Consider the following 26,079-nt stretch of genomic DNA (forward strand, 5'->3'; position numbering starts at 1 on the left):
GCAGTAATTATTCAATATCGTGAATTAAATTGATATTTTATGAATTCGTAGACGTGGCTTTGGAGCTAGCAAAAAGGGGAAATGTCAGAATTTATGTTTTGAAAACATATTCTTCAAATTCGAAGTTAGAAATCGGAAATGGAGGCTAAGCCAATTGTTACATGTAATATTCCGCTTTGTTTAATTCAACAATGTCAATCATAACTGACAAAACATTTGTGTTTAGAAAAAAAGTTTAACGCTTTAATTTCAACACATTTTTATTTCTCCAAATAATCAGAATACAGTACTGCACACCAAAGGGGGGTATAACGGTGCCTGAGGTCTCTATATAAGGGTCAGTTGTGACCAAAACTAGGTCCTTCTCCAAATCCCTCCAGAGGCGTGCACGTCGCGGAGAAGGCACACGGCAGGTCAAGGTCAAGTCATCTTAAGTACCAGAGGTGATTGGTTGACCTGTCGTGACTAACTCTGGAGGGTTGGCGCTAACGAGAGCAGTATGGAACTTGATGCCTGGCCAGTATTGTCGTACTCCTCTACCACCAACGAACGAAGAATAGGCTTCAGGAAGATTCAGCATGAAAAAGACGTCCCCGATGTGACTACCCTAGTGGACCGGCACGGATGCTATATTCTCGGACAGATGGTTTAACCGGCGCCGAGTATAAATAAACTCAAACTGACTGGGAAAACTAGGTCCAGACCCCAAAAATCATGTGACAACCCTTATATATAGACAAAGGTTCTAACTAAAAAAAAACAATATCTGCTGGTCCCAAATATTATTATATTTTATTTCTAATAAAAGCTTCTTCTTAATGTTTAACGGCAATTAAATAGCAATGATAAATTGATCTTTTTTATCTAAATATTTTTATCACAGGGTGAGGAAAATGTTAGCCTGTCTTGGTTTTGAATCTGGGACATTTGTTCTACCGACTGAGCTATGTGGCTGCTTACTCATTATCTCCCCTTATTATTGAACATTTTTATATCCCCATACTGCCACTTTCCGATCAGCTAACAGATATTTCTTTAATAACTGACAGTGAAATTATAAAAATAAAATTTCTCTTAAAATTCTGCAAATATTATCATTTCAGCTAATAAATGCAACAACTTTTTAAAATTTTACCTGAATTATTATTATGAATCGAGGACAAATCATTACTGACCCATTTTCCTGTTCTTCAAAATTTCACAACCACTTTTCAATCAGTTAACAAAATATACACTGTACCACATTAAAATTGTCATACAATGTTAAAATATAATAGTTATCTATTTTGAAGAAATTTTGACAAACTCAACTTCAGATAAATGGTAATAAACAATTTTAACCTTTTTATAATGCCATTTTTCAATCTTGATAACTTTTTGCAGTAGTAAAGCTGTCACAATTGGGGTATGGATATACATCTCAATGTGCATAACAGAAAAAGCATGTTCTTGTGAAATTTTTAGGATCTTAGGGTCTATTTGACCCCATTCTAGTGACAGCTTTCTGAAAAGTTATCAGAGAGAATGTTTTTCCTTGGTTAAGTGACTGTTAGTTTACTGACGTATTACCTTCCAATTAAGAATTGTATGGTAAAATGTGTACATATTAAAATTACAGCTTTTGAAGTGCAGTATACATTATGACTTAATGATATTTAAACAGTTGTCCAACTTAATATCCATTTCTGCAGACTGACAAAAAACTGAGTCTGTAAATCAATTATTTTTAGAAAATTATTGCGATTTGTAACTGGGTAAATAAAGGATTAGTGGAAAACACAAATTTTACATATTTTGAACTTAAATACTGTTATTTTCTTTTTTAACGCCATAATTGACATTGCTGCTGATAAATGTAGTCAAGGTAAATACAAGATGTGCTTACAGTTTGGTTACATGAAAAATAAGGTCAAAAATAAAGAATTTCCAGGGATGATTGAAAAGTGGTTGTGATTAAAAACTGGCAGTATGGGGATACTGTAACCATGACATACTCCCTGCTTAATTGGAATTCTTTCTTGATTTTCTTATTGGTATAGAGAACACTTTGCAATGACTCCTGACTATTTTCTGTCACAGTCACATGTGGGAGCCAAATGTCACAGGGTTAGAAAAATGTGTACTGGTTCGGGATGGTAGTCAGACTATTCTCTCCCTTACCAGTTCCTCCCCTGATGTTTCCTCCCTGACGGTTCTCTCCCTATTTTGGGGGAGAACTGTCTGCATATTTGCAAATAAGCAGACAGTTCCTCCCCATCTTTATATTTATTAATACATTAATTATTATTGAAGTATTTAGATGTTTAATAAATGGATTAGTTTATTATTAAATTATAATATTAATTGGTATAAATTAGAGAGAAAAAAATAATTTTATTTGAGTATTTAGATGTTTAATCAGGACATGAGCATGTTTATGATTAATTGATATAGATTAGATTAAAAAAGTATTTTTAGCATATAAGTATATAATTCTGATTTTTTTTATTAGATCTAACATATACTTTTTAATGTGTTTAATTTACTTGATTAGGATAATGATTCGATATTTATAATCTGGTGAGGTTTTTTTGTTTTTGTTTTTTTTAATAAATAAGAAAAAAAATTAAATAAAAAATAATTTATAAATTTTAATCGCTAAATTTCATATTTTTGTATAATGAAGAAAGGAGTTCAATACACATGTGGGTTAAGTTTGCTGCCAGAGATAATTATAAGGTGTTTATTAATTCATTATTCAAGAATCAAGATGTAATCTAATGATTAAATAACTGTGAATTTAAGGTGTTGATAAACACATATTTAATAAATTAGTTATTTGGTAATAAAATATTTTTTTCATTTTAAATGGCTAATGTTCCCCTTTAAAACCCCCTTTTTTATAAAAGGGAAAAATTTAAATTTTTTTTATTTTATTTATGTTTATTTTCATAAACCCGTTTTGCTTATTTATTTTTTTATAACTTACTTGTTGCCCCCCTTTTTCGCTATTTAAACAAATTTTAATTTAATATCAAAAGAATTCACTAATTTTCAATGAATGTAAAATTAATACTGTCCAAAAAATCTTTAAAATCTCACAGGTTTTAAAAAAATCTGAAAAAAAGGGGTTAAATTTTTCAAACAAATTTTTTGAAAACAAATAAACCCCTTTACTTAAAAATTTAAATAGCATTTTCTTTTAAATAATCTTTAAAAAAATTTTTAGATTTTAAATCCAAAACTAAAAATTTTATGGGTAACTAACAAAAAACAAATTAAAGGGGGGGAACTTTTCCTTTCATATTTCAAATTTGGGAGAGAACCGTCAGGGCAGGAAATGGTTTGGGAGAGAACCGTCAGGGAGTGGAACTGGTAAGGGAGAGAATAGTCTGTCATTCGTTAGGGACCATCAACTGGACACTTTTTAAACATTTTTCCAGACAGAATTCATAATTTTTAACCTAGAGACCAAAAAAATTGACATAGTTCAGCTAGGTTCTTCACCCAACTAACAAACTAGTTTGTTTATTTCTGATTGTATTGACACTTATATTTGAGGCTCGACAAAGAGGGTATCAAAATTACCAAAATTGTCTACACTACAGTACCATGTGTCCATCTGTCCGGACAGATATGTACATGACGTGATTTAATTCAGATAAAAGCTTGGATGTTCTGATTTTTGATTTTTAACATGATATACTAATATTTCAGCAACAAATGCTTTAGTTTTGGATATTTTATTGTTTACTCTGCAAATGATAATAGCTGGTATATGAGGTCAGTCATTGCTTTCTTGACCCCCAAATTTCAACGTCAACATTCTTGAAATAAACATTAAAATTATACCATTTACGGAGGTTGAAATAAATTTATTTACTTAATCTTAGAAGAAACATGATTTATTGTTGATAAAAAAGTGACTGACAACCACTGAACTATATTATGCATTTTCGGGGCCGTCAGAGTTTGATGGTTGTCCGGTTTGGTGGTACCCAACCAGTAGCCCATTTCATGGCTCTACAGTCTACGACTTGGCCATCTGGCCTCTTACACATTATCTCCCCTAATGAGTGATTAATTTTATACCATGACATACTCCCTGCTTTATTGAAATTCTTCCTCGATTTCCTTATTGGTACAGAGAACACTTAACAGTTTACAATGACTCCTGACTACCATGTTTTGAGCCAAATGTCAAACTTAAGTCTCGAAATACCATTCCATGGCTCTACATTCTACAACTTAGCTATCTGGCCTTTTACTCAGTATCTCTTCCCTTTTTAGTTTTCATTTCTACTAACCCTGGGATAGATGTTAATGGGTTTTTTTTAATTTTTCCCGCCCAGGGGAAAAAAGTGTTTTTTATCCTTGCAAAACCATTTTTTTAAAAAGCTCTTTCCAAAAGGAACTTCAACTGAATGGAGAAGGGTTTTTTTTGAAAATACCCTTTACTTTTTTGCCAAGCTCTTTTAAAAATTTAAAAATTTTTAAAAGTAACAATCTTTAAAGTTTTTAAAAATCCTTTCCTTAAAGAAATTATGGCTTTTCTTTATTGTAATTAAAAAATTTATAAAAGGAAAATTTTGGAATTTTTTTTATAAATTTTTTTTCATCAAGGGAAAATTTAAATTTTCTTCTATTTTAGATATTTTTTGTTTTAAAAACCTTTTTGCATAGATTTGGGTAATTAATCTTTTCATTTTTTGTATTAAATTTATAAAATTTAAATTTTTAAAAAAATTTTGACATATATATTTTTGTATAAATTTTATACTTATAAAACCTCAATGCCTTCAAATGTAGGTTAATAAATATACATTTGTATTCTGAGGGGTTTCTTTTAAAAAAAAGTGAATATAAGAATGTCTGAAATTAATGAAAAAATATACAAAATATTTTTTAATCAATACTTTTTTATGTAATGTTTTTTACCAATATAATTCAGGTCATATGGAAGACCAGCTCGTAATGTACAATTAGATGCAAGCTTTGTACCATATGATGATGATATATTACCTGATGATTCTGTGAAAACTTTAGTCAGCCGACTCTACTTCCATATATTTTGGACAGACTGTGTAAGATTAACTTTTTTTGACATAATACAATGTACATGTAGTTTATTCATAAATACTGTACATGTAAAAAATTTTTTACATTTCAATTTTTCAAGGGAGGGAACCCCCCGGATTTCAAAAGGGGTTTTTTTTATTTTAAACTGCTGGGTTTTTTTAAAAGGGCAAACGCTAAAAGGGCAACAAAAATTTTCAGCCAGGAAGAAGCATTTGGAAGTGCAGCTGGCCTTTGGTTTATTTGGTTTGGGAAAGGGAATCAAATTGCGGTTCAGGGAGGTTGTGGGTTTATTTTACCCCTGTTTTTAATATTAAAAGGTTTTATTAAAATTGAAATTGCTAAAAAAATAGTTTCTTTTTATGAAAATGCTTGTTTAAATTGGAAAAAAAAAATCAATCAACAGTGCTTCCATAACAATCCCTTTTCATGAATAAAAAAGACCCAAAATTTTGCTTTAAATTTAAATATGTCGGGTACAAAGTATTTTACTAAAAAATAAGAAAAAAGGGTTAAAAAAAACTTTCAAATCTTTACTTTAAAAATGGGATGTACAATTTTCCAAAATTTCATCCAATTTTTTTTTTATATATATTTATTTGTTTTAAGTTTTTAGGGGGAAAACATGTTAAGAATATTTTTCTTTTAAATTTTATTAAAATTTTTGTTTTTTAAGGGAAATTTGGCAAATTATACATTTGTTACAAGGGTTTAGAAAAAATAAAAACAAAAGGTTAAAGGGAGAAACAGTGATTGGGGTGCAGCATTTTAAGGCAAAAACTTCCGATTTGGGTGGTAGCCGTTTTCCAAAAAGCGATTAATAAAAAAGAAACAAAACTTTTTCCAAAATCTCTGTTTTTTTGATTAAAAAATTAAAAGAGTGATTTCCCCGGGAGTAAAAACTCCGATAGTCAGTTTTTTTTCTCTAAAAGGGATTTTATTTTAAAATATTTTAACTGGTGAAAAAAATAACATTTTAAAAAAGTTTTACAGGAAAAAAAATTTTTTAGTAATAAAGGGCCCAAAAAGATTGTCCCCACGGCAAAATTTCGGAAACACATCCCCAAAAACTTTGAGGGGTTTGATTTCAGGAGACTTTGCTTTTTAAACCCCGTTTTTTTTCAGTTTTTCTCAATTTTCCATAAAAATTTTAAACCAATCTAAAAAGGAAACCCCCAAAGGTAGCTGGCCCTTTTAACCAAAATTTCCTTTTTTTACCCTTTTGGGTTTTTCAATGCCCTTTGGGGGGGAGGGAAATTTTGGGGATACTTTATTGTGGGGGAAAACTATCCAGCTTGTTTCAAACCCGTCAAACAGTTTACTTCTAGGGGCTTGCCCTTTTGCCCAAAAAATAATAACAAAATAAAAGAAAATTGGGGAAAAGGAAAAAATTTTTAAAGTGTTTTTAAACTTTAAAATTTTTAAAACAGATATACATAAAAACCTTTCCAGTGAAAATTTTGTGTATTTGGGGGACATTTGGATATGAAATATTCACAAAAATTTGGGGTTAAATCTCAAAAGAAATTCCCTTTTATCCCGTTTAGAAATTTTATAAATCTGTCTAAAGGTCTTTAAAAAAAATAATTAAAGTTTATTTATTTATCAGGGAAAAAGTCAACTTTTAAAAAGGAAGTATTAGCTGTTTAAAAAAATTTAAAAAGTTTAAGTTTTTAGTAAGAATGAATTTTGGTTCCCAGAGTCTGGCCCGAGAAATTGTATTATATAATGTGATGAGAACTGTATTTAAACATTTTAGGGGAAATTGCTTTAAATGTTTAAACTTTTTTAATGGGCCCTAAAATGACTTTTTAAATTTTTAAAACTTTTTAAAAAAACCCTAAAAAGAATTTTTAGTTATTAAAAAACTAAAAACAAAATGATTTGGTTCTTGATCCGTCATCATAATAATAACGTCAAAATAGTAATATCAAATGGGTTAAATTTAAAAACGCTACAGATCTACTTTACTTATTTTTAACAGGTAGTGGTTCTTGATCCATTAAATGGAGATTCAAAAAGTATGTTACAGTGGAACCAGTTCTTGTCTCGCCTCCGTACATTACTTCTACAAGCTTTTACTAGACACTTACAGAAGTATGAAGATAACATGAGGGCACTGAGAGAGGAGAGAAATAAAGTTGGTTGGAATTTCCAGGAATATTTCATTGTTCAGGTAGATAAAAAAAACTTGTTTGAAGTCATTTGAAACAAGTAAACTTGAAGTAATAGACTCAATTTTTAATGGGCAAGATTGTTTTGGCAGTTGACCTGCAGGGTATATGGAATTGGTTTGTTCTCCGAAATCATGAAAATTAGCCCTACTCATATTGGTTTTCCTGGCGGTTAAAATTAGAAAAATGCATCGCTTTTCCCAAAAATTGTGAAAAGCTCACCGTTTTGATTGGCTGTTTGTTAAAAATTCAGCTAGGTGTTAACATAAACAAGTACTTTGTGTCGTTTCATTGATGCTAATGTGATAGCGTTATTTTAGGAGCTGATCTCTTTAATTCAGATTGGCAAAGCACCCAGACTTTCCAATAAGTTAATTGTTTATGTTACCTATAATGTACAAGTACAGACCAGGTGGCCTAGGTGTCTCATTGAGACTCACTCAGCCACTCTCATCTATTTGTTTAAAGTACCACCATGGATAATTTTGTATGAGGAAGTAATCAACATTTTTACAGGAAATTAGTGAATCTTCTTGGATGCCTGCTTGTTATGAAATGCAGAGACTGCTGCCAGGGATCTTATTCCAAGATTAAGTCCAGTTTTTGCACATAGCTAAAAAATGTATTAAAAAAAGGGAAGATAATCCAAGACCTTTTAGAATTAAGTTTTACTATTTCAGGAAGAGTTAGCATTCATGAAGTTTGGGATGATGTTAGGGAAACTGTAATGATGATGCGTTTGATACAGTTATTGAATGAACTAAGATGCCCTATTTCAACATACAGTTTTACTACGTCAACGCATGCTTCTGGACGTATGTTCTTTTTTAATGTTAATTTGTGGGGAATGGTTTGTCCTATTGGTGTTTTAAGGTTCTTCTGCCTCTCAAACCAGGGATCCATAAGTTTTCGAGCCCTAACTGCCGTGGTGCCTTGACCAATAGTTTTCCTTTAATATGACACCTGTACTGGTTTGGGGTTTCCAGGCAGGCGCACTCGGGAAAGTTGATTTAATTAAAGTTAAAAAGAACTTGTTTTGTAATCAAGCTTAAATAAATATTTTTAAACTAATTGTGGTGGTTCAGGTTTTTATACACAGTTTGTTATGTTTGCACTAATCTGTAAGCTTCATTAAGCCGTTGAATGTATTCAGTGAAAAATGACTTGCCTACATGACAAGTATAGAGCATGGCCAGCTTGCACATCCATACAATTTGGCCTGACACTTGGCTGTTAGCTGTTCATTTTAGAGTTTAGATATGAAATTCACTAATAATAACAATTCATTATGTACAGTTTCAAATTCAGATCAAAATATGTCTATTGTATAAAATGAGCAGTGTTAATATCTTGAACTGACAAGTTCTTATTTCTGATAATTATTAAAGCAACTATAGTTTATTGAAGTTTATATCACCTCCTTTTAAATATGATATCCTTATCTTATTCCACTCTTTTCACACAATCTTTTCATTTACATTTTATTTTAAATCTCATTAAAGCTAAAATACTGTTTCATATTTTGTTAAAAAGGGTTTCAATGATAAATGAATTGTCCAGAAAAGTTGCACTCTCAACTGATTGTAACTGAAATAACATCACTCTGTTTAATAACAATACTTTTATAGAATTAATTATTTAAAGTGTAACTAAATTCACACAAACTTTTCACCCATGCTTTACACTTACTCCATGCTTATATTAGAGTAATCTCCCTTTACTTGAATACTGTTACAGTGTTAGACTTAATTTATACTAACTACATGTACGCTTGCACTCCATTCACTACTATTATACATTTTTGTTTATGTGTTAACTCTTGTATTCTCTTCCTCAAGTGGTTGAAAATATATTTTGTCTAGTAAGATTGTTCTGTGTTTTGAGTTCTGTGTTTTAAATTCTTTGCTACATTTAATTTGGTCAGTCAGCAATAATTGTTTTTTTTTTGTTTTTTTTAATGCGTTTAATTAAGGTCGCCGCCGGAAAGCCCATATGGGCGACCGTACACTCAAGTCGGGCCATCCTAGAGCGTCCCGCCGAGATTTTTTCGTCGATTTTTTTTCCAGCTTTTATTGGTGGAGGAAGACCCCAGGTGCCCCTCCGGGCATTATTTCAGGCACGAGCGGGCACCCGGGTAGAACCACCGACCTTCCGTAAGCAATAATTGTCATTAAATACTACCCAGTTAAATCAGTGTATCATACTAGTACTGTGAAAAGATTTGATACATATTTATTTTAACCACTAAGTAGGTTAGTGCTTCTTAGGACTTAGTATTAATATCATTAAATCTGTTGAGCAACTATGCCGCTCCAAACATACTTAATTTCATTAATTAATGCTGAGTAACAAACACTAACCTTTTACCTATACTTATAAATTGTAAGCTATTAATACTTCCTTCTCAAATACTCTACTTACCGGTACTAAACAACTCTTGTATCGCAATCAAACATTCCCAATGTATGCCACACTTATCCAGAAGTTCACTCTCCCTTGTGTTGAAATAATTTGTCCCAAATAATGACCTACTAACTATAGAATATATTCTAACTATTCTAGGTTTACGAGATATAGAAGTTGATTATAGAACTAACAAGACTGTAACGTCAGACCTTCATCGGCTTGTCTTGCAGCAACTAACTACTAAGAAATCTATACAGCTTGGTAGAATCTATTCATCTCACCCCATTTATTCTCATTTCCATTTCTTCCATATTTCAATTACATTTTCATTAATTTTTTAAACTAATTTTTTTTCTATTTTAAACTTATTACCATTTCATTTTTATTTCCATTTTATTATCATTCCCCCACTTGTTTTATTCCCATTTTATTTTTATTTCCATTTTACTCTAATTTCCATTTAATTATCATTTCCCCACTCCTTGAATTTCTATTTTGCTCTTATTTCCATTTTACTCTCATTTTCATGTAATTATCATTTCTATTTTCCATTTAATCATCATTTCCCAACTTTATTTTTATGCCCCCATCATGTAATGGCCGGGGCATATAGTGTTACCCTGTTCCGTCATTCCGTCCTTCCGTCCTTCCATCCTTCCGTCCTTCCGTCATTCTGTCATTCCGTCATCATCAGTTTCCGTTCATTATCTTAAGAACAGTTGCACACATTCAACTCAAATTTGACATATGGATATGTCATGAGAAAATACAGGTCCAGTTCGAATTAGGTCATGGTTCGATGATTTTTGGCAGAGTTATGCCCCTTTTACTTTGAAAATAATATGAAATTTCAGTTTCCGTTCATTATCTCCCCAACGGTGTAACACATTCAACTCAAATTTGACATATGGATATGTCATGAGAAAATACAGGTCAAGTTTGAATTTGGTCATGGTTCGATGATTTTTGGCAGAGTTATGCCCCTTTTACTTTGAAAATAATATGAAATAATATGAAATTTTCAGTTTCTGTTCATTATCTCCCGAACGGTGTAACACATTCAACTCAAACTTGACATATGGATATGTCATGAGAAAATACAGGTCAAGTTCGAATTTGGTCATGGTTTGATTGATTTTTGGCAGAGTTATGCCCCTTTTACTTTGAAAATAATATGAAATTTTCAGTTTCCGTTCATTATCTCCCCAACGGTACAACACATTCAACTCAAACTTGACATATGGATATGTCAGGAGAAAAAATACAGGTCAAGTTTGAATTTGGTCATGGTTCGATGATTTTTGGCAGAGTTATGCCCTTTTTACTTTGAAAATAATATGAAATTTTCAGTTTCCGTTCATTATCTCCCCAAAGGTACAACACATTCAATTCAAACTTGACATATGGATGTGTCAAAGGAATGCACAGGTCAAGTTCAAATTTGGTCATGGTTCAATGATTTTTGGCAGAGTTATGCCCCTTTCACTTTGAAAGTAATATGAAATTTTCAGTTTCGGAATCCATTTATTATCTCCCCAATGGTACAACACATTCAACTCAAATTTGACATATGGATATGTTTTTGGAATGCCAAGGCCAAGTTCGAATTTGGTCATGGTTCAATGATTTTTGGCAGAGTAATGCCCCTTTCACTTTGAAAATAATATGAAATTTACAGTTTCTGTTCATTATCTACCCAACAGTGTTACATATTCAACTTAAATTTGACATATGGATATGTCAAAGGAAATGGGCAGGTCAAGTTGGAATTTGGTAATGGTTTGATGATTTTTTTGGCAGAGTTATGTCCCCTTTCACTTTGAAAATAATATAGATACATCTTAGGAATAAGCAGTTTAAGTTTTGAATTTGGTCGTGGTTCAATGATTTTAGACAAACTTATCTTTCCTGAATGTTGGAAAAATTTGAACTTTTTCAGTTTCAGCACTCATACTTTTAGCCATTATTTTGGCTACAAATATGCAATATGCTATTTTTAAAAGGTTAAGACTGAATAATTTCAGTGCCTTAAACATTGTATGAAAATGGTTTATGTTAACACTGAAAAGTTTTAAGGGCTTTGAACTTAAAATGAAAAAAATAATTAATGCACCATCTGAAATTTTGGCTGCATGCGGGGGCATCCGTGGCATGATGACACATTTCTAGTTTTCCATTTATCTCCTTTTTATTCTTATTTCCATTTTACTTTCATTCCCATTTAATTATCATTTGTCCACACCCCAGATTTCCATTTTATTCTTATTTTGATTGTAAATTTTTTATTTTATCCTCATTTCTATTTAATTTTTATTTCCATTTTATAATTCTCCTTTTCAGTTAATTCTCATTTTCTTTTTGTTTTGTTAATTGCAATTTTATTATCATTTCTATTTTATTCTCATTTCTAGGGTGTATTGTTTTTCTGATTCAATACCAAAGGCTGTACATTTGACTTAAAACTGATCAGGCCAATAACTAAAATAAAGAGCCTGAGAGTGCTTCAGTAAATTATTTAAACCTCTTTATTTTTGAGACTATAAAATATATTTATATTATAACTCTGTGAATAATCTTAGGCATTAAAAGCTGCGAAAGAAATAAGACTGTTCAGCAAAACTTTAACTCTGTTGAACAATTGGTGTTATGAAATGCATATCAAAGAGTTTCCACCAGAAGTATGGTATACATGTGAGATGTACTTCCCTAAAAAGAAGTTAGGCCTATTTCAGACAATTCAAGACTGATTAATCATAACTCATGAGATAAGATTTCTGAAATACTTAGTATGAAACAACACAGAATTGTTTTACCAAGAGAAAATAAAAGCAAGTTGAAGGCCACTTTAATGTAAGAAATAGGCTGTTCTTAGTCCTATTAGGGATCATTTAATTTTATTAGCCTTGATAATTAGATACTTCGGAAGCCCATGCTAATGAATGTATGAAATGCTTGACCTTTCAGTGTTTCTCATAACATTCCATGAAACCAAGTCTAAAATTCTCACATGATAATTATTTTATTTCTTTGCTAATTAATGATCTCCCCTTTTTAGAAGTTTTGTTTAACACACAAAGGGAGGTAATTTTATTAAATGGGAACTGTCAATCGAAACTTTTCGGCCCTTTCCGTCAATCTTTGGATAAGGACCTCAAACACAATAGTATGAATACACAGAAGGGATGCAGTATTTCAGTTTAACCTATGCTAAGAAACTAAACATGTAAACAAATAGTAATTTAATGCTGGGAGTTGTTGACAAGTTTATTTCTAATATATGTAGTAAAAGTCCACCTAAAATAAGTGAATTCATAGGTACAACAGCAAACAATACATAAATTATATATTTATTATTATGGTTGTAGAAACCGAAAGTACAAAAAACCAACCTGTTGACATTTAGTCTGATTTGTTTAAAACTGTAGATCAGTGGGCATATTTAAATAACAAATTGTCGTCAGACATATTTTCAAGCAAAAGAGTACCGGAACAGACATTACTTTTCTTTTGGATGTCAAAAATATACATTCCATTTACAATATGTCTGTTTCTGTTATAAAAAATACATCTGAAACCATGTGGTAGAACTACTTTCAATCCGTATTGTTTCCGGGGTTATTATAGATAATAGTCGAAAATGTTCCTATTGTGGGAACTGTTTTAAAAGTCAAATGTTGAATAATTGTGTTATTTATAAGACATCTTTGATTAATGTCATATTAATTAATTACTCATAAATATGTAGTAAAGATTTTCCTTCTTTTTTTTTTAACAGAGTCTGTACCCTGGTTGGCAAGCCTTACAGAGCCGTGTACAGTATGGGCGGGGCTTTCTCTGTATAAACCAATCACCTGGGACAAGCGTGACCTGATTAAGGATAATAAAGTGACGTTACTTGAATTCAGAAACTATCTTTTCTCGAGACAGTGTGCGATCCTCCTACTCCTTAATCGTCCAGGGGAGATAATTCAGCGGGGCATTGACTATCTACATGAAACTGTACAAGAAATGAAGACTTTAGATGTAAGTATTTTTGTTTCTTATGTGTTATTAGAAAAAGTAGAATGTGTATTGAGGAGATAATTATAAGACTGGAACAAAGTGTTCAGTATTTTCCACGAGTATAGAGCCAGGCCAGCTATATTTCTTTTTTTTAATTTTTGACTGCTTCAGTGTCAAAATAAGGCTGATCCATTACAACAGTTCAACAGGTCCATATGGCAACTTCCTTGCTTTAACTGGTGGTGCCCCCTTCAGGCAATAATATTACAGGCAAGAGCAATCACCTGACCTGAGTGCAACTACTGACCTACAGAAACTAGCTTGATATCTTCCTAGAATTCTAGAAGTCCCTAACAGGGTTTGAACCATCAGCAGTGAGTGGCAAGTGATTTGAATTGAGCAATCTTAAGAACAAGGCCTCAGAGCACTATTTAATTTGCTATGTCACTATCTTCCTGTATTGTCACATGTTTTGAGAGACACTAGAATGAAGCTCTCCTTTCTGTAAAGTGTAAATGAATTTTTATACAATGCATGAATTAATGAGCTTCGGTGATACAGAATTTTAGTTCCATTATTAGCAGCAATTAGACACTCTCTCTAATCTGTTACAAGTGTTTGAAATTATTTTTTGTCCAATAGAAATGCAATACATGTATTTCATATGAATCATAACACATTCACTTTTCACTAAATCAACTAAATTAAATCAGTCTAGTAAATCAACAGTTTTATAAAAGTAATCTCAGCTACTTGCTTCTGATTGGGTTTGAACCCATGTGGCTGGCGATCCTCAGGCCCCGTGTTCACAAAGATTTTGGGATCAGGATCAAGTTCAAATTTAAAAACTCTAATGTTCCCATACATATTAAACAAAAAGGAATACATAAAAAACAGACGCACCAAAAAGTTTTTTAGCCCCTGTAAAGGCCAAAAAACCCAGCATCCCCCCCCCAAAAAAAAGGCCCAAAAAAAAACAAACAAAAAAAAAACAATAAAAAAGGAAAGAAAAAAGCAAAAATAACTTTCCGGGAAAAAAGAAAACCAAAAAAGAGAACTTTATGAAAAAAAAAACAATGGTAAACTTTTCCCAAAAAAAACCTAAAAAAAAAAACCCACCAACCAAAAACCAACCCCCCAAACCCCCATATTAAACATTTATTAAACAGTAATTCATATTAAACAGACTTGACAAATGGACACAGGTTTCCACACGATGGTTTTTCCTGGGCGAGTCGGGTCGCACTGCGAGCCAATTTAATGTAGCATTATCCGATTTCGGGAAAGACGTATGTTGTAAGATAATGAAGGCATTTTTTAGGCAAATGTTGTCATTTTAAGTGTTTTTAATCGTTGTATAATGTACTAGAATAATTGCATTTTCTTTTAATATGAGTGAAACATTTTGCAATGACTACGATTTGTCATGTTTGTATGTGCAGATTTGTTAGGTTTATTATGCCCCCGCCATATAATGGCAGGGGCATATAGTGTTACCCTGTTCCGTCATTCCGTCATTCCGTCCTTCCGTCATCATCAGTTTCCGTTCATTATCTTAATAACCCTTGCACATATTGAACTCAAATTTGACATATGGATATGTCATGAGAAAATACAGGTCAAGTTCGAAATTGGTCATGGTTCGATGATTTTTGGCAGAGTTATGCCCCTTTTACATTGAAAATAATATGAAATTTTCAGTTTCCGTTCATTATCTCCCAAACGGTTTCAAAACATTCAATTCAAAATTGACATATGGATATGTCATGAGAAAAATACAGGTCAAGTTCGAAATTGGTCATTGGTTCGATGATTTTTGGCAGAGTTATGCCCCTTTTACTTTGAAAATAATATAAATTTTCAGTTTCCGTTCATTATCTCCCCCAACGGTACACACATTCAACTCAAACTTGACATATTGATATGTCATGAAGAAAATACAGGTCAAGTTCAAATTTGGTCATGGTTCGATGATTTTTGGCAGAGTTATGCCCCTTTTACTTTGAAAATAAATATGAAATTTTCAGTTTCCATTCATTAACTCCCCAATGGTACAACACATTCAACTCAAACTTGACATATGGATACGTCCAAAGGAATGCGCAGGTCAAGTTCAAATTTTTGGTCATGGTTCAATGATTTTTTGGCAGAGTTATGCCCCTTTCACTTTGAAAATAATATGAAATTTTCAGTTTCCGTTCATTATCTCCCCAATCGTACAACACATTTAGCTCAAACTTGACATATCATACGTCAAAGAAATGCGCAGGTCAAGTTCAAATTTGGTCATGGTTCGATGATTTTTGCAGAGTTATGCCCCCTTTACTTTGAAAAAAAAAATATGAAATTTTCAGTTTCTGTTTATTATCTCCCCAACAGTATTAAACATTCAACTCAAATTTGACATATTGATACGTCAAAGGAATGCGCAGGTCAATTTCAAATTTGGTCATGGTTCGATGATTTTTGGCAGAGTTATGCCCCTTTCACTTTAAAAATAATATGAAATTTTCAGTTTCCGTTTATTATCTCCCCAACAGTATTACACATTCAACTCAAATTTGACATATGGATATGTTTTTGGAATGCCCAGACCAAGTTCGAGTTTGGTCATGGTTCAATGATTTTTGGCAGAGTAATGCCCCTTTCACTTTGAAAATGATATGAAATTTACAGTTTCTGTTCATTATCAACCCAACAGTGTTACATATTCAACTCAAAATTGACATATGGATATGTCAAAGGAATGCGCAGGTCAAGTTGGAATTTGGTCATGGTTCGATGATTTTTTGGGCAGAGTTATGTCCCTTTCACTTTGAAAATAATATAGATACATCTTAGGAATAAGCAGTTTAAGTTTGAATTTGGTCGTGGTTCAATGATTTTAGACAAACTTATCTTTCCTGAATGTTGGAAAAATTTTGAACTTTCAGTTTCAGCACTCATACTTTTGTGGAAATGTATATAGCCATTATGTTGGCTACAAATATGCAATATGCTATTTTTAAAAGGTTAAGACTGAATAATTTCAGTGCCTTGAACTTTGTATAAAAATGGTTAAGACTGAATAATTTCAGTGCCTTGAACATTGTATAAAAATGGTTTGTGTTAACATTGAAAAGTTTTAAGGGCTTTGAACTTAGAATGAAAAAAAATAATTTGTGCAAACAAATTTGGAACTAAATATTATAACATTTGAAATTTTGGCTGCATGCGGGGGCATCCGTGGCATGATGACACATTTCTAGTTGGAAATATTTTTGCGTAAATCTGTGAATGAAATAAAATATAAGCATTAGTAATTCTGAAATGTTTTAAAGAATTTTTTAAAGCTTGAATGAAAATCCTTGCTACAAAACAATAATTCATGTTGTAACAAACTACTTTCGGCTGCCATCTCGTAATAAACGTTCGTCTGGCCTTGCATATGGTGTTGTGTTGTTATTTTAGTTTAGCAAAGACTGGTAAATATAAATGCTTTTATGAATGTGTTAAAACTTACATGGTTAAGAAGAATTATTTCAAGTGATGGATGTTGGATAAGTATTTTAACACAGGGTATTGATGTACATATATTAGTCATGTGTGGAAAGCATTATGTTGAGAAAATGTCAAAGTCTATGAAAAATAAATTCTGGAAACACACTTTACATTCATTTTCATTGTTTATTGAGTATCAGAAATTTGATAAAGAAGACATTAGTAACTAACCTTTATTTTACAATCACAACATTACTATTGGCAATAAAAGTATTTTTTGAAAATCTTGGTATGATAAGGAAATTCGCTGTATTTATGATATCTTACAAGACAATGGCCAGTTTAATACACCAGAAGAATTAGGCAAGATCTACAATATTAATATCAATCATCTTTTATACAAAAATTGTATTTAGGAATTAAAAAAGCAGTTACAAACTTTTTTCAAAATGTCTGCTTCAACCCTTTAACTTTTAAGAGAGAAAAATTCCCAACAATTCCAGTACACATTAACGGGATAATTAAAGACCAAAAAGGCTCAAAATATATGTATGATTCGCTTAATGTCAATTCCAGCAAGCCCATTTGTCAGGTCAAATGGTCACAAAAACTATGCCTTTCAAATGATGATGAATACTGGAAGAATATATATAATTTACCATTCAAATTGACAGAAGATACTTACATGAATATACAATGGTTCCAAGTAAGACTTATCCATAGGATTTTGGGTACAAATAATCTTTTGTTCAAAATGAAATATATTAACAGTCCCTTATGTAGCCTTTGTAATCTTCATGATGAAACTATAGAACATATCTTTTGGGAATGCGTTCACAGTAATAAACTAATACACGAAATTTGTATAGATAAACTTAACATGTCAAACTTGAATAAGGAAACTATGCTTTTTGGTTACACTAAAGGAAACAATACAGTAAATGTTGTAAACAATTTAGTTCTTTTATATGTCAAAATGTATATTTTTAAATGTAAAACTAATAAAACAATGCTATCTTTTGCTGGTGCTATAAAGTATATTTCATATGTTCTAAAGGTAAATGAAGAAAAAGCTATCCAATGTGGAAATCTTGACCAATTTAAAAAAGACTGGCATACTATTTTAAATATATGTCACTAATCATAATATAATAGAGTCCTATCCAAATTTTTTTGTACCAATCTGATATAATGATAAATGTGACTCATCAAAATACTTTTTCGTAAGATTGTCTTTTCAGTTTTCATTCCTAGCTTTGTTTGAGCATACATTGAGAATAAATTCATGTGTGTAGTATTTCTAAACATGCCCTGGCCGCAAAGTATCTGTCTTTGATGTTTTTGTTGTGTTATATTGTTGTTTTCTTTTGTAAATCATCACCCTTTTTTGGGTGTCTTTTTATTCTATCGTCAAGTCTCCTAGCTAACCCCATTAGTATCATTAGTTTGTGTATTACTCATAAATATTAGGGATGGCAACGAGTAACCGGTTAACCGAGTACTCGATCGAACGTCCGAATATCGGTTAACAAAATTGATATTCGATTACTCGGAAAAAAAATATTTGATTTCTACTTTTTTGCGATTAGTTCAGAAATTCGGAAATGTACACGTATCTGTACAAATACTTGTTAAATGCAATCAAAACATCCTTGCAGAGGTGTGAAATTTAACGAGGCGATCAGCAGTTTGACACGTGTTTGAGATTGAACACAGTCCTGTGTCGTTTACGTCATTCGGCCTCTTATGGTATTTAATCACCTTTAAATATTAGACAGTTTGTAGCCGAAACTTGTTAATTATAAAAACGTAAATATATAATTATTATAATATATAAATATTATGTTGTAGGTTTGTATTTTGCTACGAGCAGCGGTGGAAAAAATTGATATCTCGCGAGACCGAAGGTCGAGCGAAATATCAATTTTCCAGCATTGCGAGTAGAAAAATGCATAGGCTCAGAAAGCTACTACAACATAATTTTCTTTTTATTATACTGTATACCTTTTCGTTTGAATTATAAATGATTTTCATAATACTACACTTCTATAAGAAATTTCAGAAAATGAAATGTACCTCTCAAGAAATAAATTTTTGACCGACGGATGAATACATAATGTTTGTAAAACCAGCCACGCCTTTTATAATTTTGGTTTCCGTTTCCAAATGCTACGTTTATACATAGCTTAGATCGGAACCAACGTCAAAAATAGTCCGGCACTTCCATATATGGTACCGTATTTGCCACTAACATAATACGGAATTTTCTATCCGTTGAAGCGTATTTGCGCTTCAAGTTCATCCTGTATTTAATTAAGGGAGAAAATTTGTATTCTTATGTTTATATTTAAATATATATTTCTTGCAGTCCTATCTATAGTTACGAATTCTATGAATTAAAATAGAAAACGAAAGTAGCATGCAGACGGTGTTGATATTGTGTGATGATCACTGGAAATCATCCGAGTAACCGAGTACTCGATCGGAAAAATGACCGAGTACTCGAGTATTGATTTTGGTATTCGTTGCCATCCCTAATAAATATAGATAAAAGTAATTATGTTTTGTTTAAAGCATTTATAATGTAGATGTAGTAATATTTTTCTATGTCTTGAACTTATTACCTCCTTTATATATTCAATTTTTCAAATAAATGTTTGCAGTAATTTACTTTATGTTAATACTATCTTAACTTTTCATGTTTTAACTAGATTGCACACATGATTGTAAGACTGTTTAGGGATGGACCTTCGACCCTTAAAAAGTCATGCGATGGAGGCAATAAATGGGGTCACCTTCGGGGCCTGAAAAAAAAAAAATTCTCATTGTTCATCCTCAAAGATTAAATATTTAATATCAATTTGATAAAACTGGACTTGCAATAGCAAGTTTATATGAAATTTTAGAATAAATCTATTGTTATTTTTGCAAGATACTTGATCCAAATATTGATCCTGATTCTATAATTGATCCTTATTTTGATCCAATTATTTGTTTTGTTATTTGTTGATTTTATCTCAAAATAGTTTGGTTTCTATGCAAATCAGCATTTTTTACATTTTGAATAGTTAGCATTAAATTCTAGCAAAACACAATTTATTTTAGTAACATAAAACAATAAAAATAAAAATTTAATCAGGATCACTTGATCCAGATCATTTTTAGCTCGACTATTCGATTAGAATAAGTAGAGCTATTGTAGTCACCCGAGCGTCGGCGTAACCACTTATGTTAAAGTTTTTGTAATAGTTCAAATATTTTCAAAGTCCATTGACATATAGCTTTGAAACTTTGCACACTTGTTCACCATCATGACCCCAACCTGTAGACAGGAGGAGGTAACTGTATCAAGCATTTTGACAGAATTATGCCTCTTTTTAGCCCGACTATTCGATAAGAATAAGTAGAGCTATTGCAGTCACCTGAGCGTCGGCGTCCACGTCGGCGTCGGCGTAACCACTTATGTTAAAGTTTTTGTAATAGTTCAAATATTTTCAAAGTCCATTGACATATGGCTTTGAAACTTTGCACACTTGTTCACCATCATGACCCCAACCTGTAGACAGGAGAAGGTAACTGTATCAAGCATTTTGACAGAATTATGCCCCTTTTTCGACTTAGAATTTACGTTAAAGTTTTTGTAATAGTTCAAATATTTTCAAAGTCCATTGACATATGGCTTTGAAACTTTGCACACTTGTTCACCATCATGACCCCAACCTGTAGGCAGGAGGAGGTAACTCTATCAAGCATTTTGACAGAATTATGCCCCTTTTTCGACTTAGAATTTACGTTAAAGTTTTTGTAATAGTTCAAATATTTTCAAAGTCCATTGACATATGGCTTTGAAACTTTGCACACTTGTTCACCATCATGACCCCAACCTGTAGACAGGAGGAGGTAACTCTATCAAGTATTTTGACAGAATTATGCCCCTTTTTCGACTTAGAATTTACGTTAAAGTTTTTGTAATAGTTCAAATATTTTCAAAGTCCATAGACATATGGCTTTGAAACTTTGCACACTTGTTCACCATCATGACCCCAACCTGTAAACAGGAGAAGGTAACTCTATCAAGCATTTTGACAGAATTATGCCCCTTTTTCGACTTAGAATTTACGTTAAAGTTTTTGTAATAGTTCAAATATTTTCAAAGTCCATAGACATATGGCTTTGAAACTTTGCACACTTGTTCACCATCATGACCCCAACGTGTAAACAGGAGGAGGTAACTGTATCAAGCATTTTTTTTACTATCAAGCACTAAGAATAGTCGAGCATTGCTGTCCTACCGACAGCTCTTGTTTCGACTTAGAATTTACGTTAAAGTTTTTGTAATACAGTCGAGACTGCCTTAGCGACCCCCTGGTTTAAACGACTCCCTGTCTTATCCGACCTTGTTTCAGTACTCCCAACGTATTTTCCTATATAAATGGTCTGTATTAAACGACTCCCTGTCATATGTGACAAGCGACCTTAATTGGCCGGTCCCAAAGCAATGTTTTGTCTGATTTAAACGACTTTCACACCTTTTAATTATCCGTTAATCAGATAAAGAATACCTATTTTAACACCCAGAGGGCCAAAATAATTAAGTCCAATTATAATCCAGCACTTAGCAAACAAAGTCTTCACACCTCCATCTCAATTACACAATTAGCATGTATATAGATACATGCAGGTACCAAGCGACGTAGCGTCTGTTCATGGAAATCATGATGCGATCGATGTGTGTGTACTGTACAAAATGGCCTGAGTATTTGTGTTAGATTTTTTTTAATTATAGAGTGCACACGGAAGATTTTTTAGGCAGCATTTTTTTTTAATTTACCTTTCTATGGCTGCATAATTTATACGGAAAATATTGATACCAAAAAATATTGATACCGAACCAGAAAAAGCTTTGGATATGGACAATTGTTAAAAGATCCTGTAACACAATTTTTTCATGGTTTTATTTCATAAATATGATGCTCAAATTAAGATTTGTCAATATTGTAAGTTCAAATAAGCATTATTTGTAAAGATATCACCCAATTTAACATTTCATGTAAATAAAGGCCATTAAAGGGAGGTAATTAGAACCTTATTTTCTATAAATTCTAAGTCAAATTTTCCAATAAGAAATCAATGCATGTAATTTATTGATTAAATATAATGTGAACAAATATTTGCAGTACACATTTTACATATTCTTTGATGTTTAAAAATTGTTTTATTTGCATAATTATATCCATACTAGTATATATTTTTTGCAAGATACCTAAACACAGTAACAATATCAATCACAAAACATACAGGAACTGTAAGTCACATTGGTATATAGACAGATAGATGATATTTAAATTTAATTTTCTTTGAGACTGTATTTAGAGACTCCCTGTCATATGCGACCTTTTTCTGAAGACCCCTGGGAAAGTCACATATGACAGTCTCGACTGTAGTTCAAATCTTTTCAAAGTCCATTGACATATGGCTTTGAAACTTTGCACGCTTATTCACCATCATGACCCCACCCTGTAGACAGGAGGAGGTAACTGTATCAAGCATTTTGACAGAATAATGCCCCTTTCTTTGACTTAGAATTTACGTTTTGTAATAGTTCAAATATTTTCAAAGTCCATTGACATATAGCTTTGCAAGTTTGCACACTTGTTCACCATCATGACCCCAACATGTAGACACTAGGGGTAACTCTATAATGCATTTTGACAAAATAATGCCCCTTTTTCAACTTAGAATTGACATTTATTTACATATTCTATTGACTTATTTTCATATTCTATTGATATCTGGCATTGATACAAGTTGAAATTTTATACTTTTCTTTGAAAGCATAATAGGACTCTTTTCAAGGCCTATAACTGTAACATGGATTTAATGAAAATTTTGCCCTTTTGTTAACTTTGAAAATTTTACATTATCAAGGCTCTTTTACTATCAAGCACTAAGAATAGTCGAGCTTTGCTGTCCTACCGACAGCTCTTGTTTAGTCAACACGGGGCTATATTACTAGTCCAACATGTTAACATCGCGGCCATGCCCCACATAATTATTAATGTTGTATATTAATTAATCTTGATTAATTTAATTTTCATTAGACTCTATAACAGAGATAAGGTCCACTTTTATGTTCAGCGTTTGGTCCCATTTCTCTTTGGTACATATGGTAGATAATACTTTTGTGTTCTTCATGTATAAAAAGTTGGTCTTTTAGGGGTTAAGGGCTTAAGGCTGATGTTTGAAATGTTATTTCACTTACATACTGGTGAACAGATACCGTCCTAATGTCCTTACTCCTGTGACCCTGAACCAACCTTAAGGTATTTGCCAGCTTCTACATATAAATTATTTGTAATAAATTAATGGAGGAAGACAAATTACATTTGTTAAATGGCTGTTACCCGAATTATTAAACACTTAGTTGTTCCACTCATAGACTTAAACTTGCAGATTACACATCAATTATGTTGACAAAACATTATCCTTTAGTTAAATAGGCTGGGACAGAGTCAAAAACAAACATTGTCTTAAAAACTGGACTGACAAGCTTAGGGTACTTACATATACATGTACAGTGATTTTTCACCTTGCATAATTATTAACAGAGGCCTATAATTTTTTTTTATTTTAAGGCCTCTTAGAAATTAAAATTATTTTTAACATCATGCAGTTTTCCCAAAAAATTGAACTTTAACCTGCTTTTTTTGCTTTCCAAGTTAGCAAGTTTAGTGATAATATTCACCAAAATCAAGAGGCTAAGGCCTCTTCCATTAATTAAGTGAGAGAAAACACTGATATATGCTTTACAATCTGTCAAAATCTTTCATTTTACAGTGAACACTTAAACATTTATTTTGATTACTTTTTTATTAAAAAAGAAAAGGTTTTGCTCAACATGTATTGTAAAAAACTGTCATGCTATTTACCAATAAATATATATGATAATAAAGTACATAACAAAATAATATACATGTGTAAAAAAATTACAAGCAAAATGCAAAAGCAAAATGTTCTAATATACAATGTATACAAATTGCAAAGTAAGCCGCAGGTTGTATTGAGAATCAAATGTATAATCAATGTCTAAATAAAGAGTATGACAGTGTACAATTTTATTTGATCCATGACAAATTTGTTCAAAATCACACTAAAAAAACAAACAATATTTTCCAAGATTTTGTTGAAATCTTTTTTGTTGTTCAAGGCACATTATGCCTCAGAAATGAATAAAATTTTCCTTTTTTTTAAAAAGGCAGAGATGAGTTTTATAACATTTAAAAAATGAGAGCATAATTTAGAGCATGTTAGATGCTTTTTTACCAGAAATAAGCAAACTTACACTTAATGTTAAATTACTTGTCATAAAAGTTGAAAAATGTAAACTAATAAAGTAGTATTTTGACTTCCATACAAAATAATAAATCACTATGACTGTACTAATTGCCAAAAAAAAAAAAAAAAAAAAAAAAAAAAAAAACAGAAGAAAATGATGATGGCTCAAGAAATTGACCAATGAGTAATTTTTGGAAATTATACTTGGACATCAAAAATAAAAAAAATTCAAAAGATAAATGTAAAAGCATAATAAGCCTTTAATTTACAAGGTTGCATAATTTTTGAATAAGTATCAGATAGGAAATATGACTTATGAAAATAAATACATTTCTATGTCATTTGGTGGAAATGTTTGATTAATATTTCAAGTTTTTAAGTGCATTCATCACATAATTACTGTTTTGTCTTTGCTGTCATACATGTAATTATATCAAAAAGATAATGACACGGGTAAAATTGTATAACTGAAGATGATGAAATAACTTTTATGACTTAACTTGCACTGACACAGTGTTTGCCTCTAAGTAGAAACAGCCCTGTTAGATAATAACCTTAAAGTTCCCTGCCTGTTCTGAGGAGATAATAGCACACTGTGTAGTACTTCTCAACCACTTGTTTAAATTTGGGAGGGAAAGTGCAATTAGCACACTGTGTACTACTTCTCAACCACTTGTTTAAATTTGGGAGAGAAAGTGCAATTAGAGTACTCCAGTCAAGTTGGCTGCAGTTAAACCTGTCTTGGAAGCAGTTTAATGGTTAAACTGTTTTTGCTTTTGTTTCTGTTAGTATAAACTGAGTAATGGAATTGAATGAATACGTGCCGCGTCATGACAAAACCCACATAATGGGTTTGCGACCAGCATGGATCCAGACCAGCCTGCGCATCCGCGCAGTCTGATCAAGATCCATGCTGTTCGTTTACCAACTCTATTACAACTAGAGCAACTGATAGCGAACAGCATGGATCCTGATCAGACTGTGCGGATGCGCAGGCTGGTCTGGATCCATGCTGGTCGCAAACACAATCATTATGTTAGTTTTGTCATGACAGGGCTCATATATGTTTGATGAAAGTATGAATGAAGGAAAAGAATTTCCCCTATTAGTTTAAAAGATTGCAGTGTAAGTCAAAATGCAGTATATACAGGCTGTCCAGCGTCCCTAAAATTCCTAGAAAATCCTAATTTTTTTCAGTTTGGCTAAAATTCCTAAAAAAATGAAAAATTCAAAGGGAATTCCTTAAAATGCCCTATTTTTTCACAGAAATTCCTAATTTTTTTATCTTTTGTTATAAACATACTTATAACCCTGCGAAAATGATCATGGACATAACAAAGCTGACTGCAATTGAATGGTCTGTGTGATGAACTTTTTTGATGTGCAATTCTGTGTGTTGATTATAGATGCTTCCAATTTGTTCAAATAACTGTACTAAGGCTAATGCCTTTTTACTTCCTACTTGTACAAAAAATTTCATTTGTCCATATTCAAAAGCTGCATTGTGCATGAATTTTACTGTATAAGAATTCCTTTTAGAAACTCGTGGTTATAACATTCCCAAAACATAGGTAGAGCATGTTCTATTTGATATGTTCAGCCATTGAAAAAACATTTCAAATATGGG

The 26,079-nt window shown here is 31.8% G+C and overlaps 1 protein-coding gene across 1 annotated transcript in view; it reads left to right on the top strand.

Annotated features, from left to right (window-relative positions):
* Window positions 1-4,146: 4,146 nt before the first annotated feature.
* The window catches only part of LOC132719196 (trafficking protein particle complex subunit 10-like), a 54,169-nt gene continuing 32,236 nt past the window's right edge, over window positions 4,147-26,079 (top strand). Inside the window, exons 1-6 of the mRNA XM_060702949.1 lie at window positions 4,147-4,250; window positions 4,931-5,063; window positions 7,040-7,231; window positions 7,910-7,953; window positions 9,739-9,896; window positions 13,411-13,658. Of these exons, the coding sequence (XP_060558932.1) occupies window positions 4,147-4,250; window positions 4,931-5,063; window positions 7,040-7,231; window positions 7,910-7,953; window positions 9,739-9,896; window positions 13,411-13,658 (879 nt within the window). The remainder of the gene's footprint in view (window positions 4,251-4,930; window positions 5,064-7,039; window positions 7,232-7,909; window positions 7,954-9,738; window positions 9,897-13,410; window positions 13,659-26,079) is intronic.

This window comes from Ruditapes philippinarum, unplaced genomic scaffold, assembly GCF_026571515.1.
Source record: "Ruditapes philippinarum isolate M1 unplaced genomic scaffold, ASM2657151v2 ctg69_1_1_1_1, whole genome shotgun sequence".
NCBI lineage: Eukaryota > Metazoa > Mollusca > Bivalvia > Venerida > Veneridae > Ruditapes > Ruditapes philippinarum.